The sequence below is a fragment of the Pholcus phalangioides genome, unplaced genomic scaffold, assembly GCF_987345545.1.
Source record: "Pholcus phalangioides strain wild (caught in Gottingen) unplaced genomic scaffold, Ppha-v1.0 ptg000043l_1, whole genome shotgun sequence".
Taxonomy (NCBI): domain Eukaryota; kingdom Metazoa; phylum Arthropoda; class Arachnida; order Araneae; family Pholcidae; genus Pholcus; species Pholcus phalangioides.
Genome location: NW_028301629.1, coordinates 4844058 through 4859550, shown reverse-complemented (window position 1 = coordinate 4859550; position 15493 = coordinate 4844058). Strand labels below are relative to the sequence as shown.

General features: G+C 41.7%; 1 protein-coding gene across 6 annotated transcripts in view; it reads right to left on the bottom strand.

Moving 5' to 3' along the window:
- LOC149063817 (multiple PDZ domain protein-like) overlaps positions 1 to 15493 on the bottom strand; it is a 689010-nt gene that overhangs the window by 108144 nt on the left and 565373 nt on the right. For all 6 annotated transcript variants that reach the window (XR_016196092.1, XM_089255618.1, XM_089255619.1 and 3 more), the window contains exons 23-27: positions 13056 to 13321; positions 11763 to 11867; positions 8500 to 8640; positions 7280 to 7564; positions 5334 to 5457 (exon numbers count right to left, since the gene is read on the bottom strand). Coding sequence is in view for 5 of the 6 variants with exons in the window: in XM_089255618.1 (XP_089111744.1) it covers positions 5334 to 5457; positions 7280 to 7564; positions 8500 to 8640; positions 11763 to 11867; positions 13056 to 13321 (921 nt within the window). In the remaining variant the exon portion in view is untranslated. The remainder of the gene's footprint in view (positions 1 to 5333; positions 5458 to 7279; positions 7565 to 8499; positions 8641 to 11762; positions 11868 to 13055; positions 13322 to 15493) is intronic.

The window sequence follows — 15493 nt, the reverse complement described above, 5'->3', positions numbered from 1 at the left end:
GACTCAGGACTATCGGATATTACCTTCTGAAACCACTGTTCCAGTTCAGCCTCGTACGTTACAACGAATCATGAATACCTCTCTGCAACGTGGATTTTAATTTCAGTTTCGTGGTGAGTGAATATTTCTCTCTTTCGTAGGACTATTGCCGTCTTCATTCTTTCGCTATGGCAAATCCGCAAGCAACTGCTAGTCAGACTGAACTTTCTCTTTCGGGAACCGAAGTCTCACGTGTTTCATTCCGTGCGCCTCCATTTTGGGAAGCCGACGTTGATTTATGGTTCCTTCAAGTGGAATCCCAGTTTATCACGGCAGGCATTACCGCGGATAAGACGAAGTTTCATTCGGTGATTTCCGTTCTCGACACAAAAATCTTGTCTTACGTGAGTGATTTAGTACGTAATCCTCCCACACACGATTTATATGAGACTCTAAAGAAACGTATTCTTTCCCGATTTGCTCAATCTGAAACTGCTCGCTTGAAATCTCTTTTTCATGAGTGCGAGCTAGGCGACAAAAAACCGTCCCAGCTACTTTGTGAGATGCGAAACTTGTCGAATAACACAATCAGTGATGATGTTTTGAGCACATTATGGCAGCAAAGATTACCCGTCAGTGTTCAACAAATTTTGTCGATTTGTCGGGATCCTCTTGACTCTTTAGCTCAGATAGCTGATCGCATATTAGAAGCTTCGAGTTTCAACGCTGTCGTTTCTCAGGTGTCTCAACCTCCTCTGCCTTCTTCAGAGTTGCATGAGCTTAAAAAAGAAATTGCATCGCTCGCTACACGAGTCGAAGAGCTCTCTCGTTCTCGAAACCAATACATAGGTCGGTCGCGAAACAATTCGAAAACTCGTGAGCGGAAAAAATCTTCAGATCGCTCCGATCGACGCAAATTGTGCTGGTATCATGCTCGATATGGTGAAAAAGCACATCGTTGCATTTCACCTTGCCAACACTCGGAAAACTAGTGGGCAATCCTGTTACAGCGGCGGCCGGAGATTGCCACTTTCAAAGTCGCTTATTCATTTGTGATAGAAAATCGAAAATTCGTTTTCTTGTTGACAGTGGTGCAGCTGTGAGCTGTTTTCCTAAATCACTTGCCAAAGTTTCCAAGCCTGACGACCTTTCGTTATATGCGGCTAATGGCACTAAAATTCACACATATGGAACTAAGCATTTTGAACTTGATCTCGGACTGAGGAGAATATTCTCATTCAATTTCTTAGTGGCCGACGTCACAAGTCCTATTTTGGGTGCCGATTTCTTGGAGAGATTCGGTTTACTTGTTGATGTCAAGAATCGCCGGTTGGTTGATAATTTGACAACTCTATACTCTCTTGGTGTCGTTACCACTGGTCCTTCTCTCGGTCTAACTACAGTTTCTGGTGCCACTACATACCATAAAATTTTGACCAAGTTCCCAAATCTCACTGGTTCGGTCTTAAATTCTCAACCCAAACCACATGCCATTATCCACTTCATCGAAACATCAGGGCCTCCCGTCTTCGCAAAGGCTAGACGTCTTTCTCCTGAAAAACTTTTTGCCGTCAAGAAAGAATTTAACTTGCTTTTGAAGCAAGGCATCATTCGTCCTAGCAAAAGCCCTTGGGCTAGTCCTATCCACCTAGTCCCAAAAAAGACAGGTGGTTGGCGCATATGTGGTGATTTTCGTCGGTTGAATGCCGTAACTACTCCTGATCGTTATCCTATTCCCAATATTCAAGACTTTTCTTTCGGTCTGGCTGGAAAAAGAATATTTTCTAAACTCGATCTTGTAAAGGCATACCACCAGATTCCTGTGAAAGAAAGTGATATTCCCAAGACGGCTGTGATTACACCGCACGGTCTCTTTGAGTATGTTTTCATGACCTTTGGGCTCAGGAACGCCGCACAAACATTTCAACGATTCGTTGACAGCATCCTCTCGGATCTCGACTTCTGCTATGTTTACTTAGACGACATTCTTGTTGCGTCAGCTGATGAGAAGTCGCATGAACAAGATCTCGATGTGTTGTTCAAGAGACTAAGCGAATACGGTTTAGTTCTCAATCCTGACAAATGCCAATTTGGACTCAAAGAAATTCAGTTTTTAGGTCATCTTGTGTCAGAAAAGGGCATTTCCCCGTTGCCGGATCGTGTTACCGCACTTTTGGACTATCCATTGCCCAACACAATCGATGAGCTGCGACGTTTTCTGGCACTAATAAATTTTTATCATCGTTTCATGAAAAACGCTGCCTCTACGCAAGCATGTTTGCATGATCTAGTTAAAGGCAAACAAAAACGGGATAAAACAAAAATCGTCTGGTCTGAGGAAGCAAAATCTGCATTCGAGTCATGCAAGGAAATGATTTCCAATGCTGCTCTATTGGCTCATCCTATTTCAAGTGCGCATCTCCTTCTAGCTGTCGACGCGTCTGATTTCGCGATTGGCGGAGTTTTGAATCAAGCAGTTAATGATCAAACTCAGCCATTAGGATTCTTCTCGCGTAAGCTAACTTCAGCTGAACGCAGATACAGTGCGTACGATCGAGAATTGCTAGCGATATATTCAGCAATTAAATATTTTCGACATATGCTGGAGGGATCTGACTTCGAAATTCTCACAGACCACAAACCATTGGTCTATGCATTTTCCCAAAAAAGTGAAAAATGTTCACCTAGGCAGATTCGTCATCTAGAATTCATTAGTCAATTTTCAACCCGTATCAAGCACATTTCAGGCGATCGAAATGCAGTAGCCGATGCATTTTCAAGAATATCGGAAATTGAAATACCTCCTAGTATCGATTTCGCCGAGATGGCTCGCGCTCAGGATGAGGAAGAATTGCGATTACTTCGTGAAATGGACTCAGGTCTCGAGTTAAAACCAATGACTTTCGGTTCTCCTGAAGTCACTCTACAGTGTGATGTTTCCACTGGTTCAATTAGACCTTACGTACCGTCAACGTTTCGCCGCGCTATTTTTGATGCAGTGCACAACCTCTCCCACCCTGGTGCCAAAGCTACTACTGAAATGGTTCGCAGACGATTCATCTGGAAATTTTTAGAAAGGGACTGCAAAGAGTGGTGCAAAACTTGCATCCATTGCCAGCGATCCAAAGTTGGTCGTCACACACATTCTCCTATTGGTGCATTCGGATTACCTTCCGCAAGGTTCTCGCATGTCCATATTGACATCGTGGGTCCACTTCCACCAAGTAAAGGAAATCGCTACGTTGTGACTTGCAGTGACCGATTCACCAGATGGCCGGAAGCTATTCCTGTACCCGATCAGACTGCTGAAACTGTGGCATTCGCTTTCCTGTCGAATTGGATCTCCCGTTTTGGCGTTCCAGAACGCATTACTACGGACAGGGGTTCTCAGTTTGAATCTGAACTCTTCCGATCTCTTGCGAAGTTGCTGGGTGTGGACAGGGTGCGTACTACCGCTTACCACCCACAAAGCAATGGAGCCATCGAGAGATTCCACAGGGACTTGAAAGCTGCCATCATGTGTCACGCCACTGAAAGATGGGTTGACGTTCTTCCTACCATTCTACTCGGGATACGCTCAAGTTTCAAACCTGATTTTGGTGCTACGCCGGCGGACATGGTCTACGGAACATCTCTGAGGTTACCAGGAGACTTCTTCAAAGATTCCGGTAAGCACACCTCAAAATCTGATTATGTCACGAACTTGCGTATGACTATGTCAAAGCTTCGTCCTTCGCCTTTGTCCAATCATTCCTCAAAAAACATTTTTGTGCACAAGGACTTGGCCAGATCCACACACGTTTTTGTGAGGGTTGACACTGTAAGGCGTTCGCTACAGCAGCCTTACCAAGGACCTTATGAAGTTTTGAATAGGACTGATAAATTTTTTACTTTGCGTATCAATAATGAATCTAAGTGTATTTCTATTGATCGTTTAAAACCTGCATTTTTGTTTAATTCTCTCGAATGCAAAGAATCTAATGTTTGCAAATCATCTATATGTAATGCCCCAGCCTCGCCACAGGGCTTCGTCACGAGGTTCGGACGGAAAGTCCGTTTTGTAACACCTTATCAAGCTTAACGTCCTTCGGACTCGTGGGGGAGTACTGTGGCGATGCTGTCGGCAAGAGTGTGTAGGTGTTGGTTTCGAATAGCATAAATCTGCCAACACCTCGTTATGGGTGCGCGCCTTTTCTTGGCCTCTCTTCCGCTGTTTGGGAGAGAAGGCTTTGGTTTCTTGCAGAGTAGAGATGTCTTTTAACTGTGTGTCCGTGTATTCTTATTTCGTATATATGTGTTAACGTGCCGTGTGTTTCTTCTAATTAATAAACCGTATATTTAACCGTATCTAGAATTTAACAGTCTTAGTGGAGTCAAATAAAATTTAATTATGGATAAATAGCTACTTCAATTTAAATGTCATTATCACCTCCGGCAACCACATATGGTGTCTACACAATGTATAATCCATACTAGGCATCTTGTACAATACAGTCATACCTCGTTAATGAGTCACTCTTGGGAGAGCAAAACTATGACTTAGTAAGCGGAGTGACTCGTTAAACGGAGTTGGCCATAGCTGTGCGAATTCCTGCCTGAGGACAATTGGGACTTCCAAAAAGTGACCCGGTAAGCGGATTGACGTGTTAACCGGGTGACGCACTAACGAGGTTTGACTGTATACAAGCCACTTCATTGATTTGAAAACGTGTCGCGGGCCACTTAATTAAGTGATCTAGAATAAAACAACGGCCGCTTTAGGGATCTCTACACGTGCCGCAGGTCCCTTCTATGTCCTGAAACTGCGTCGCTGTGATCTGCCAACATGCCAAGGGACGCTTCAATGCTCTGGAACAATGCCGCGGGACGCTTTAAATGATTTTGGAATGTGCCGTGTCGATCTGCAAATACGTCGAGGGTCGGTAAAGTGCTCAGAAACCGTGCCGCGGTGTTCTGAAAATGTGCCGCAGGTCACCTGAGCTATCGTTAAATGTGCAGTGGGTCGTTTTAGTGATATGGGGCCTCGAATTAGCTCAAAGTACCTGCTTAAATAAATTAGTATACTTACTCTCGAAATCACAGCACAAGATCTCATTGTTCACGAGGCCCTCGGCCAGGTCCATGCGTGAACACGGTGTTCCTCCCATTCTGTTATTCTGCATTATTTGTTGAGCTGCTTGTATTAGCAGTGTGTACAAAAATAAAAATTGACAGGATTGATGCTTATGCTCTATCGGCATTACATACATATCTGGAGTTTTCTCCAGTGCGTGAATTTTGCGCTACGAATGACCATGTGCTGCAAATTTGAAGTATTTTAGGGAGGGGGGAGGGAAATAAAGGCGCTCTCTTACTGTGCGTGTACCCAAAGTCGTCCTCTTCCTCCTCATCATCACCACCATCAGTGTGCTGAATGCCGGATTCTGCAACGGTGTTGTTCTGCATCAACTTGGCATTCCCCGCACTGGAGACGTCAATCTGTCAATACAGAATAAAACAAGAGTCAGCATCAACAAGACCCGAAAATGCTAGGGTAAAATCATTTTGACATCTGATTATGATTAAATTATCACGAATGAATGTAAATCAAAAATTTGTGAAGTAATTATCCAGACAGTGGTCCCCAATACAAGTGGAAAGCTCCCACTAACGATTAAACAGTTATTTCTAGTAAGCAAGCCACAACTAATAATGTCCAATGGGCCTAGTAATTGACTCCAGATTCTGACCACAGGAACGTCAGAAAGGCAGAAACTCGGAAAAAGGGCATAAACTCAAAGAAAGGAAGCGATGAGAAAGAGCACGGAGAAGATATTTCAGGAAAAAGAAATAGGAGGCTGAAATTCCGAAAAGAGCGAAGGGGATAAACAAAAATTCAAAAGAGAGCAAAGGGGCAAGCAATTGGACAGAAATTCAGAAAGGGCAGGAAAATAGAAAGAAATTCGGAAAAGATGTCTTCTGCCCGCTCTCCAGAAATTCAGAAATCGCAGAAAACAACAGGAGACAAATTCGCAAATCACAGAAAGCGAAAGGAGACAAATTCAGAAATCGCAGAAAGTGACAGGAGACAAATTCACAAATCACAGAAAGCGAAAGGAGACAAATTCAGAAATCGTAGAAAGTGACAGGAGACAAATTCAGAAATCGCAGAAAGCGAAAGGAGACAAATACCCCGTAGCGACATGATCTTGCACATGATTTTTCATATTGCCTTGTACACACTGTATATAATGTGTCCTGTCATGTATCGTATTCAATCTGTTTTAAATAAAACAACCAACTGGAGAACTTTGGAGCAGGGCCGCCGTAGGTGTGGCTGGGGGGCGCATATGTCTGAGGAGGGGAAATTCGGAAAAAAGGGGTACTTTCAGAAACAACGGGGGTTGGAGAACATCAGGAGACTGCTGGGGTGAACAAGGGGTTACAGTGGGTTGCCGGGGGTCAGGGGGGGGCACCCATGGGAGAAGATCCCGTGGGGGTCCACACCCACCGGCCATCCGACCTTCCTCAGCAAGACTCAACCCAGTCGGGTAAAGGGCTTATATCCCTCCAGGGACAGAGTCCGGGTCTTGTCTGGTACATCAGGAGACAAATTCACAAATCACAGAAAGCAGCAAATAGTGAAATTCAGAAATCGCTAAGACCAGGAAGAAGACAAGCTGCAGAAAGCAGCAAAAAAAAAAAAAAAAAAAAACCACTTAGATATCACAAAGAGCAGAAAGGATATAAATATAAGTTCAGAAATCACAGAGAGCAGAAGGGCGACAAATTCAGAAATCTCAAAGAGCAGGAAGAGGAAAAATTCAGAAATCACAGGAAGCAAGAAAGAGACAAACTCAGACATCGCAAAGAGCAACGAGGGCACAAATTTAGATATAACAAAGGAAAGGAAGGAGACAAATTCAGAGAGAAATCGACAAAGGGCAAGGAGGTGGTTCAGAAAAGAGGAGAATGACAGAAATTAGGCCTGCCCGAATGGGTCCCCACTGGTTAAGACGGCACTGGGTGAGTCACCCTTCCCTATATATGAATCTGAATCAACGCCTGACTGTGATATAGAATGCATAGGAAGAAGCAGAGAAATAAATAATGTATATATACATTGAACATTGAAGGACCGGACACACCCCGCTTCCCATCTCAGAGAGATATCGAAGCTTTCCCGGGGGATGGGTGTATCCGGAAATTTATTAATTTATGTGAAAATAACAATGATATACATATATACAATAAATAATCTGGAATAAATAATCGTACAATGTATATATACAGCAAGTATACAAAGTGCTTGCTGACGAACCTGCATCCCTTTCTTGGTGAGGACTTTTCCTTTGGGAACTGGGCTATCCGGCAAGAACACGTCCTCGTCGTCTTTTTCCACCAAGTCCTGCTGGGGAGACTCTTTCGCAACGGCAGTGACCACTTTTTCGGACGGAATACGAATAATACCTCGGCTGACGGTCCTCGGCGGTGGTATAGGCGGCTCCTTGGCCACTTCTTGAACCTCGCCAGTCTTTTCGTCGGTCACAGTTAGTGAAGATGGCTCGGAACTGGCCGATGACGGCGTCACTTTGACAGGAGTTGCCTATATGTAGATGGACAAACATTGACATTTGACTACGGTTGGAGACATTTCTTCCCGGCGCGACCACGGCCTCTGATATGCACGGAGTTTATATAATGCGACAGAGCATGGTCGTGCTTGATTCGTTCAGTTCGGTATTAAACCACGGGAATTTAAATAGGGATTCATGGCCTTTTTTATAAATATTTTGAAGGGAGTAAAGTATGGGGAGGGGGGCACTTTATTGCTTTGGAGACGTACCGCGGGCCACTTGAGTTTTTTTTTATGACGTGATTTTGACATTCGCCCAAGATGTGCCCGTGTGATCTACCCAGGGAGTACGAAATCTGTACCAGGCAGTTATCTTGAAACATGCCTCGAACCACTCAGGCGAGCTGAAAATGAGCCGAGGGCAGTTTAAGTGGTCGATAAATGTACCGCGAGCTGCTTGAGTGCTCTGGAAATATGACACGGGCCATTTAAGTGATTTGCAAATGTGCCGCGAGCAATTTAAGTGATCTGAAAATGTTCCCCTCTAGCGTTCAAGTGATCTGAAAGTGTGCCAAGAACCACTAAACTGATCTATAAAAATTCGTCGCGAGCCACGTAAGTGATTTGAAAGCTTCCCGCGGGACACTAGAATGATCTGGGAATGTGCCGCCAGCAACTCGAGTAATTTGCAAATGTAGCACGAGCCAAATGAGCGAACTTGAAGTGTGCCTCGGGTCGATCAAGTAATTTGGAAGAAGGCTGTATTTCGCTTAAGCGATCTGGATATGTGCTGTTGGCATCTAGAAATGTGGCGCGAGACAAATAATTTTAAAATTCTTTCGCGGGCAACTTGAGCGGTTTCGTAGTTCGTCGGGGGATACATTTGGCCCGCATTTTGATTTAGCATGTATGAAGGGGGGGGGGGGGAATGGGTCAATGACTATTCAGAAATTATCTCTACTCACCTTGCACACCTTGAAGCTTTCGGAGGGACTTACGATTGGCGTGATTGTAGGAACAGTTGACGAAGTCTCTGTGTTTAGACTGGAAGCGCTAGTGGCAGGAGAGATTCTGGTGTCGGGCGACTCTGAATCGACTTTCTTAGGCTTTCGGAAGAGAAGAGAACATTGCACACGATCAATCATCGAAGACAGTTCCCCCCACCCCCAACACATTGTACACAAATATAAAAATGTATCTGCCCGTCCATTGAATCCAACGAAAAGGTTCGCCATTTCCATCCCCATTGAAAGCTGCCCTTTCTTGAATTTCTGTTTCCCCCTCCTATAACTACTGCTACTAAACCACAAGTGCACCTCGTCCATATTCCTCTGCGGAATTTCTAACGAATTGGTACATGTTGGAAATGTTTGTGTATGTGTAGTGGATCTGACGTGAAGTTTGTTTCTGTGTAACGCTTATTATGTGTGGGTGCTGCCATCTGCCATCAGTTTTTCTAACAATGCGTGAAGTGTAATGATTGAATAATTGTACCTTCGACCCCTGCTATATAAATGAAATATTTACCCATATTTCCTCGCTATTTTCCGAATTTCTGTTAACCCCAGCAATTTTCTGAATTTTTGCTCCCCATGTTTTTCCATGTTGGTCCACAAGTACAAAAAAAGTTGAGAAAAATACACAGGTAAGGGGCCGTTCAAGTATTACGTCATCATCGATGGGGGGAGGGGTTTCCGATTTTCTGACTTTTGATGACAGGGAGGGGGGTTGGATAATGCTTACGTCATCAACCACCCTTTATGAAAATATGAGTTAGGATTCACAGGGGCAGAGCTGATGACAAAATTTTGCTGACACGGAGGGGGGGGGTCCAAAAATGGCTAAAAATTTGCTTACGTAATACTTGAACGGCCCCTAAACATTGGAACACCTCTGCTGCCATCTAAAAAATGATAAAGAAAATTTCACTGCACAGTCGGTTGTCTGCCGCGAAATACGCTGTTGTCCGTTAGTTTCAATTACGATCATATTTGGTACACGGGAAATAATTGCCGAAATTCTGTGGCAAACATATAAATAATAACCAGTGTTGTAGCGCATTAACTTTACACCGATGTGCAGCATGGAACAAAGCATAGTATTATATCACATGTTATTCATTTTGTTGCGACGCACCGGTTTCAGACGAACAACCAATTTTAATTCAAGAATTGCAACAGATGGTCTCGATTTCTTTCGATAGATGACAGCAGAGGTTCCCCCAAAACGTAACACCTTTTCTCTCGTGTGCATCCCCCTTCAACGGAGATCTAACCAACCAGAAAAATATTCTGAACCAACGAATAGCGCTCGAGTCCCTCCGTCCATTTAATGGTTTTGCGGTATATAGGAGCTGCTGACTGCAAAACTGGTGCTGGATTTTGCTGAAAGTTTTTGAGATAATGAATACTCCAAAAATGTGATTTGTATGTTGCTTATGTATTGCCGATGAAAATCTAATTTCCACTTTATCTCAAGAAACGTGTCAGATTCAGAATCAGCACTCCAAAATCATCCAAAAATCACTGTAATATCTTCGAGAACAAAATCAGTGCTGAGCAGTATTATAGAGTATACACATGACCGTGTTATAGATATACAGGGCATTCATAATTGAAAGACCATATTTTAAAGTAGCCTACAGGCGAAACCAGCCATCAGAAAATTTGAAATTTCGTGGAGGACTTCATGAAGTGATGGGAATTTGTTTAGGAGGGATTAGTTGCACATGTCGCCACCAGAGGGCGTTTTATTAAGAAATGACACATTTAGGCAAACGGTTGCAATTTTAACAATTGTTAAACACTTTTACATTTGTTACTGCAACAAAGCATGTTCCGCATGATGGCCATCATTTTCAGATACCATGTGAAATCGCATGATGGCATGTTCTACAATTGACCGAAGTGTGTGCGAGGAAATGTTCAGCACGTGGCGTGAAATGCTGCTGCCTTTAAAGTCAGGTAAAGTTCTTGGATTGTCACGACTTACCAGACATTTCAAATGCCCCCAAAGTCGAAAACCGCATGCAGAATTTGAAGCTCACGGTTTTTCTTCCTCGATACTGTGGTTTCAAATTTCGTTATCATACTCCGAAGGTTTTTAACATTCATTGGACCTTCTCGAATCCTCTTTCAAGTCCGATATTCCCGTAGAGAAATTACTGAGGAATTGCTGTTTCGGTAAAACAATTTGACCAAAGAAGTGCGATCTCGTAAACTTATCATCATTGTAAGCAGCAAACACATTGAGAAACAAGATCTCGGTAAATGTTTCTAGGTTTTATAACAGCTGCTGCGTGACATCACAAATTTACATGTGTACTACAGGTATTCCACGTGAAACGCCCTCTGGTGGTGACATGTGCAACTAATTTTCCCCTCTGAAACAAATTCTCATCACACTTCATGAAGTCCTCCACAAAATTTCACATTTTTCTGATGACTAGTTTCACCTGTAGGCTACTTTAAAATAGGGGACTTTTAATTATGGACGCCCTGTACACATGGCATAATAAAAGAATATTATTACGCCTGGAACCACTGCTGCCATCTATAAGGAGGAGAAAATACATACATCACAAAACGTCCTATCACCGGATTATTTTCAACTCTTTTCATACATTCGGCACACCAAAAAAGAAAGAAGAAATAAGAAAGAATTGGAGTAATTGCCGGAAACATAAAAGCATAGTAACAGATATTATGGTGAATGAAATTTAGTTTTAAAATGGTGTACAGCATGAAAATAAACAATTTTTCGCATCGTACTACCAATTGTTCATTTCTGATGTGCTGCACGTCGTTTTTAATAAACAATCACTTTTATTTCCGGAATTATAATTGATAGTTTGGTTTTTGCTTGATAGGTGGCAGCAAGTGTCCCAGCCCAACTTTTTTTTTTATTGCAGATTTTAATAATAAGATAGTATGTAAATAAAGCCGGTATTACACTATAAAAGTTTGATAAATTTTTTTTTTTTAAAACTTGAAAAATGTAACCAATAAGCACATCTGTTACATTCGAGCGAACTTAACTGATCCGCCTATTGGTTGCATTTTTCAGATTTTATAAACGAACTTTTATCAAACTTTTATAGTGTAATACCGGCCTAAGAAATGTGAAAAGAGTAAGAAAATTATGAAAACTTTCTCCTATATATGCGCTGGTTCGCAAATACTTAAATGTTAAAAGTACACTGATATAAAAGAACGGAATAGACACTCACCACTGGAACTAAGCTCTGAACTACAAATCTGACGGGATTTTGGGCGTTCTTGATGACCTCCACGGCTTTCGAATGGCTGGCATTTCGAAGGTTCACCCCACTGACCTGAGGAAAAAAATATATTAATGATATTAGCAAGAGAAGAAAAAAAAAAAAACCGGCATGATAACATTAGAAAGTGTGATCACTTTCTCTGACGTCACGAAGATAATAATCGAGGAAATTGTTACTGGGTTGAAGACAATAATTAGGAATTGGCGATAGAACCTCGAACTCCCCCAACTTTCCCGTGCCGTGTATTGAAAAGATGTCGATGACAGATCACATGTGAAGGCGAATGAAAGAAATTTCAAATTCGCAAACAACGTGACACGAATAGCTCGTTCCCAAAGAACCACAACAACGGGAGCCATACAGCGGGAGCTTAGGGTGGTTTTTTTTTTTTTTTCCACGGCTATCCATCTCGCAGAACAAAGCATATCATTAAAAAAGAGCACTTTCAAAAGCGAGGAAAAAGACACCAGAATATGACTTTTGACATGTCAACATTTTATCCTTCGCCAAGGCCATTTTGCATGGCGTGAGAGCACAAGACACGCCTTCTCCTCGGAGAAAGAAAAAAAAAAAAGGATATTTCCTTTGTCCTTTCCTCGAGGAAAACAAAAAAGGCAGCACAATGCATATTTTGGGAGGTTTACGGAAAATTCACCGCTAGGAAACAGTTCAATGCGGGTCAGAAAGCGAGGGAGTGAGCGATTGAGTTACTGAGTCAGTGAGCGAGAGATTGAGCGAGCGAGCTACTGAGTCCATGAGCGAGTGATTGAGCTACTGAATCCGTGAGTGAGTGAGTGAGTGAGCTACTGAATCCGTGAGTGAGTGAGCTAGCTACTGAATTCGTGAGTGAGTGAGTGAGCTACTGAATCCGTGAGTGAGTGCATGAGTGATCTAGTGAGTAAATGAGTGACCTAGGGAGTAAGTGAATGATCTAGTAAGTGAGTGAATGATCTAGTAAGTGAGTGAGTGACCCAGTGAGTGATCCTAAATGATATGGCGGGAAGTTTTCATAATGACTTTATTGGAAGAAATTACAAATTGCTGTTGCACAAGAGAATATATTCAATAGTTCCATTAACTCTATATTTCACTCAGAATCTTCTAACGAAACGTTCAAAGGAATAATAACAGGGAATTAAAAGATAATAAAGTAAGTGGATACTCGATGAATTAATGAACCGTGGTGAAGATGCCTGCAATACTGAGCTATTTCCGAAAAAAAAAAATGTGTATACATACCTCCAAAATACGATCTCCCCTCTTCAGGGTCCCGTTCCACCCGGCGGGACTGTCCGGCAGCACGTTCTTAATGAATATACCACCCTGGAGAGTGTCCGCCTTGACGGAGATGATGCTGATGCCGAGTCCTTTGGTCGGATCCTTCGTAAGTTCGACAGTCCTTTCCTGGCCCCACTGCCTCGACAGGGACGTCGCACTGATGTCGCTGATCAGGCTCTCCATAGTCGAAGCCGACGACGCGAAAGAACTCTTGTTGGGTTTGTCCACTGTGGGAGCGGGAGTAAACAAACACAACATAAAAGTCTGGTTCAGAAATAGACCTACACTACATTGCCAAAAGTCTGCGTCCTCTTCAGAGTTTAGACATTTTTTCTCGAATTTCTAGGAAAATCGTTCTGAAATTTCAGTCACACGTAATAAACCCTATGCTTGTACTTACAATTTGATGTGAAAATTTAGTCACGACTGCAATTAGGAACAAACAAAAAAATGTAAAAAGAGGAAAAGGGGTTTTTGATCACACATGTATGATAAAAAATTGCAACTGATTTGTAACTTCCACAAAATTTTGTAACTTCCTCTGTTCGGAAGTATGGAGCCCTTACAAAATCAAGGACAATAAAGCTCCTCGAAAAGCCACAGAGGTCGTTTACTAAACGAATACCTGGCATGAGCGGTCTAATTGCCATAGACTTCAATTTCTGGGTTTAAACTCGCTGGAATGGCGTAGAATCGCTGCAGATCTGAAGATGTGCTACAAACTAGTCCACCAAATTGTTTATCTACCATCGAGACAGCCTTTCTTTGTGATCATAGACAGGCGAGTTAACCTACGTAGGCATCGCTTCCAAATAAGAATACCAACGGCTAGAAGGGATTGCTTTTTCCACGGATATAGATGCCGTGTGGCAAGAATATGGAACAGTCTTCCATTAGAACTTGTATGTGCCTCCTACGCAAGATTTGCTTCCGCTATTGGGGATTTCGACCTGCCTCCGTATGCGAAGTGCTTCCCGTTCTGACTATTATTATTATTATTATTTATTTTTCTTCCAGTATAAGTGCATTTCATGCCTTCTGGGGTTATTATTGTAAATAAAATATTGTAAATAATAACACTGCGCGATACTTATGTGCATTTTCTGTCAAAATAGAATGCATATTCACGAAGATATAAATTTTTTCTATAACAACTCCAATTTTCATCGCATGTTTTTTTGTGCTTATATCACGCGGAGTTCCAACCAATTTTTATGAAGTTTACAAAAAAAAAACGATGCTGCAACATGTGATATCCTGTGCAGGAATTTATTATTTAATGAGATATACGAGCATGAGGCGTTTTTGATCAAAAGTGATATTTCCTTCTTTATTTGAGGGACATACAAACCGTATCCAAGGCAACCAACATGGCGGATTCCCCGGCAGCTCATGGAAGATTGAAAGAATAAAATATGAATTAAAGGAATTTAGAAATGAAATAGATTTTTTTTCATTGATGAGAGCTAAATATTTCGATTATTTATTTATTTTTGAAAGTTCAAGTTATCTATCTACCTGTGCAATTATCTCAATTGCTGCAGAATTATTCTAATTTAATTAATTAATGAGCCAGTACTAATTAAAAAAACATAGCCCATATGAATTGATGCAGTTGAATATTAAAAGGCAATAAGGGGATATAAAATTCAATTTTCATACTCAAGAAGGAGTAAATAAAAAGTTGAAATCAATGTTATTGCAGGGATATCCAACTCAAACTTAAAAGTCGGGCTAATTATTTCATATTTAATATTCTGGGCTTCGTATCTCTAAGAGAGACTCGGTATTTCGAAAATAGGGAATTCAATTCTTAAAATTACTGATGTAGCAGAAATCCCCACTGAATTCTCGCATTTCTGCTGTAAAATTAGCAATTTTAACATTGATTTCTATGGAGATCATCCTGTGTCTGCTCCTCAAAGTGATGCTGATGACTATTCAAAAACCTTCATTTTTAGTAATTGATTTTTAACTGCTCATGCGCAAATTAGTAATTTGGTTGTCAGATATATAATGCAACCTATGATAGGTGAGGATATTCAAATATACGTGATACCGTGAGCTGTAACTTATGTTGTTACTGGCTGAGAGCACCTGAATGATGAGGGATTTTCCACAAATTGGGGTTTCCATTATTTTAATGTTATTTGATTCTTTCAAAAAATAAGCCCACAGCTTTATGCGAATAAGCGAAGGCACGTGCCTGATGCTATACAAGAGAAAATGCTTGAACATAACACACGTGTATGATGTCAAAATGAAGAAATTGAACGAAATAATCAAATAATCGAAACGCTACAATTTGGGGAAAATCCCTTTATCATTCAGTTACTTTCAACAAGTTTCGAAATTACTGCTCACTGTATCCCCCGATATCTTTCTGAATTTTCATGACA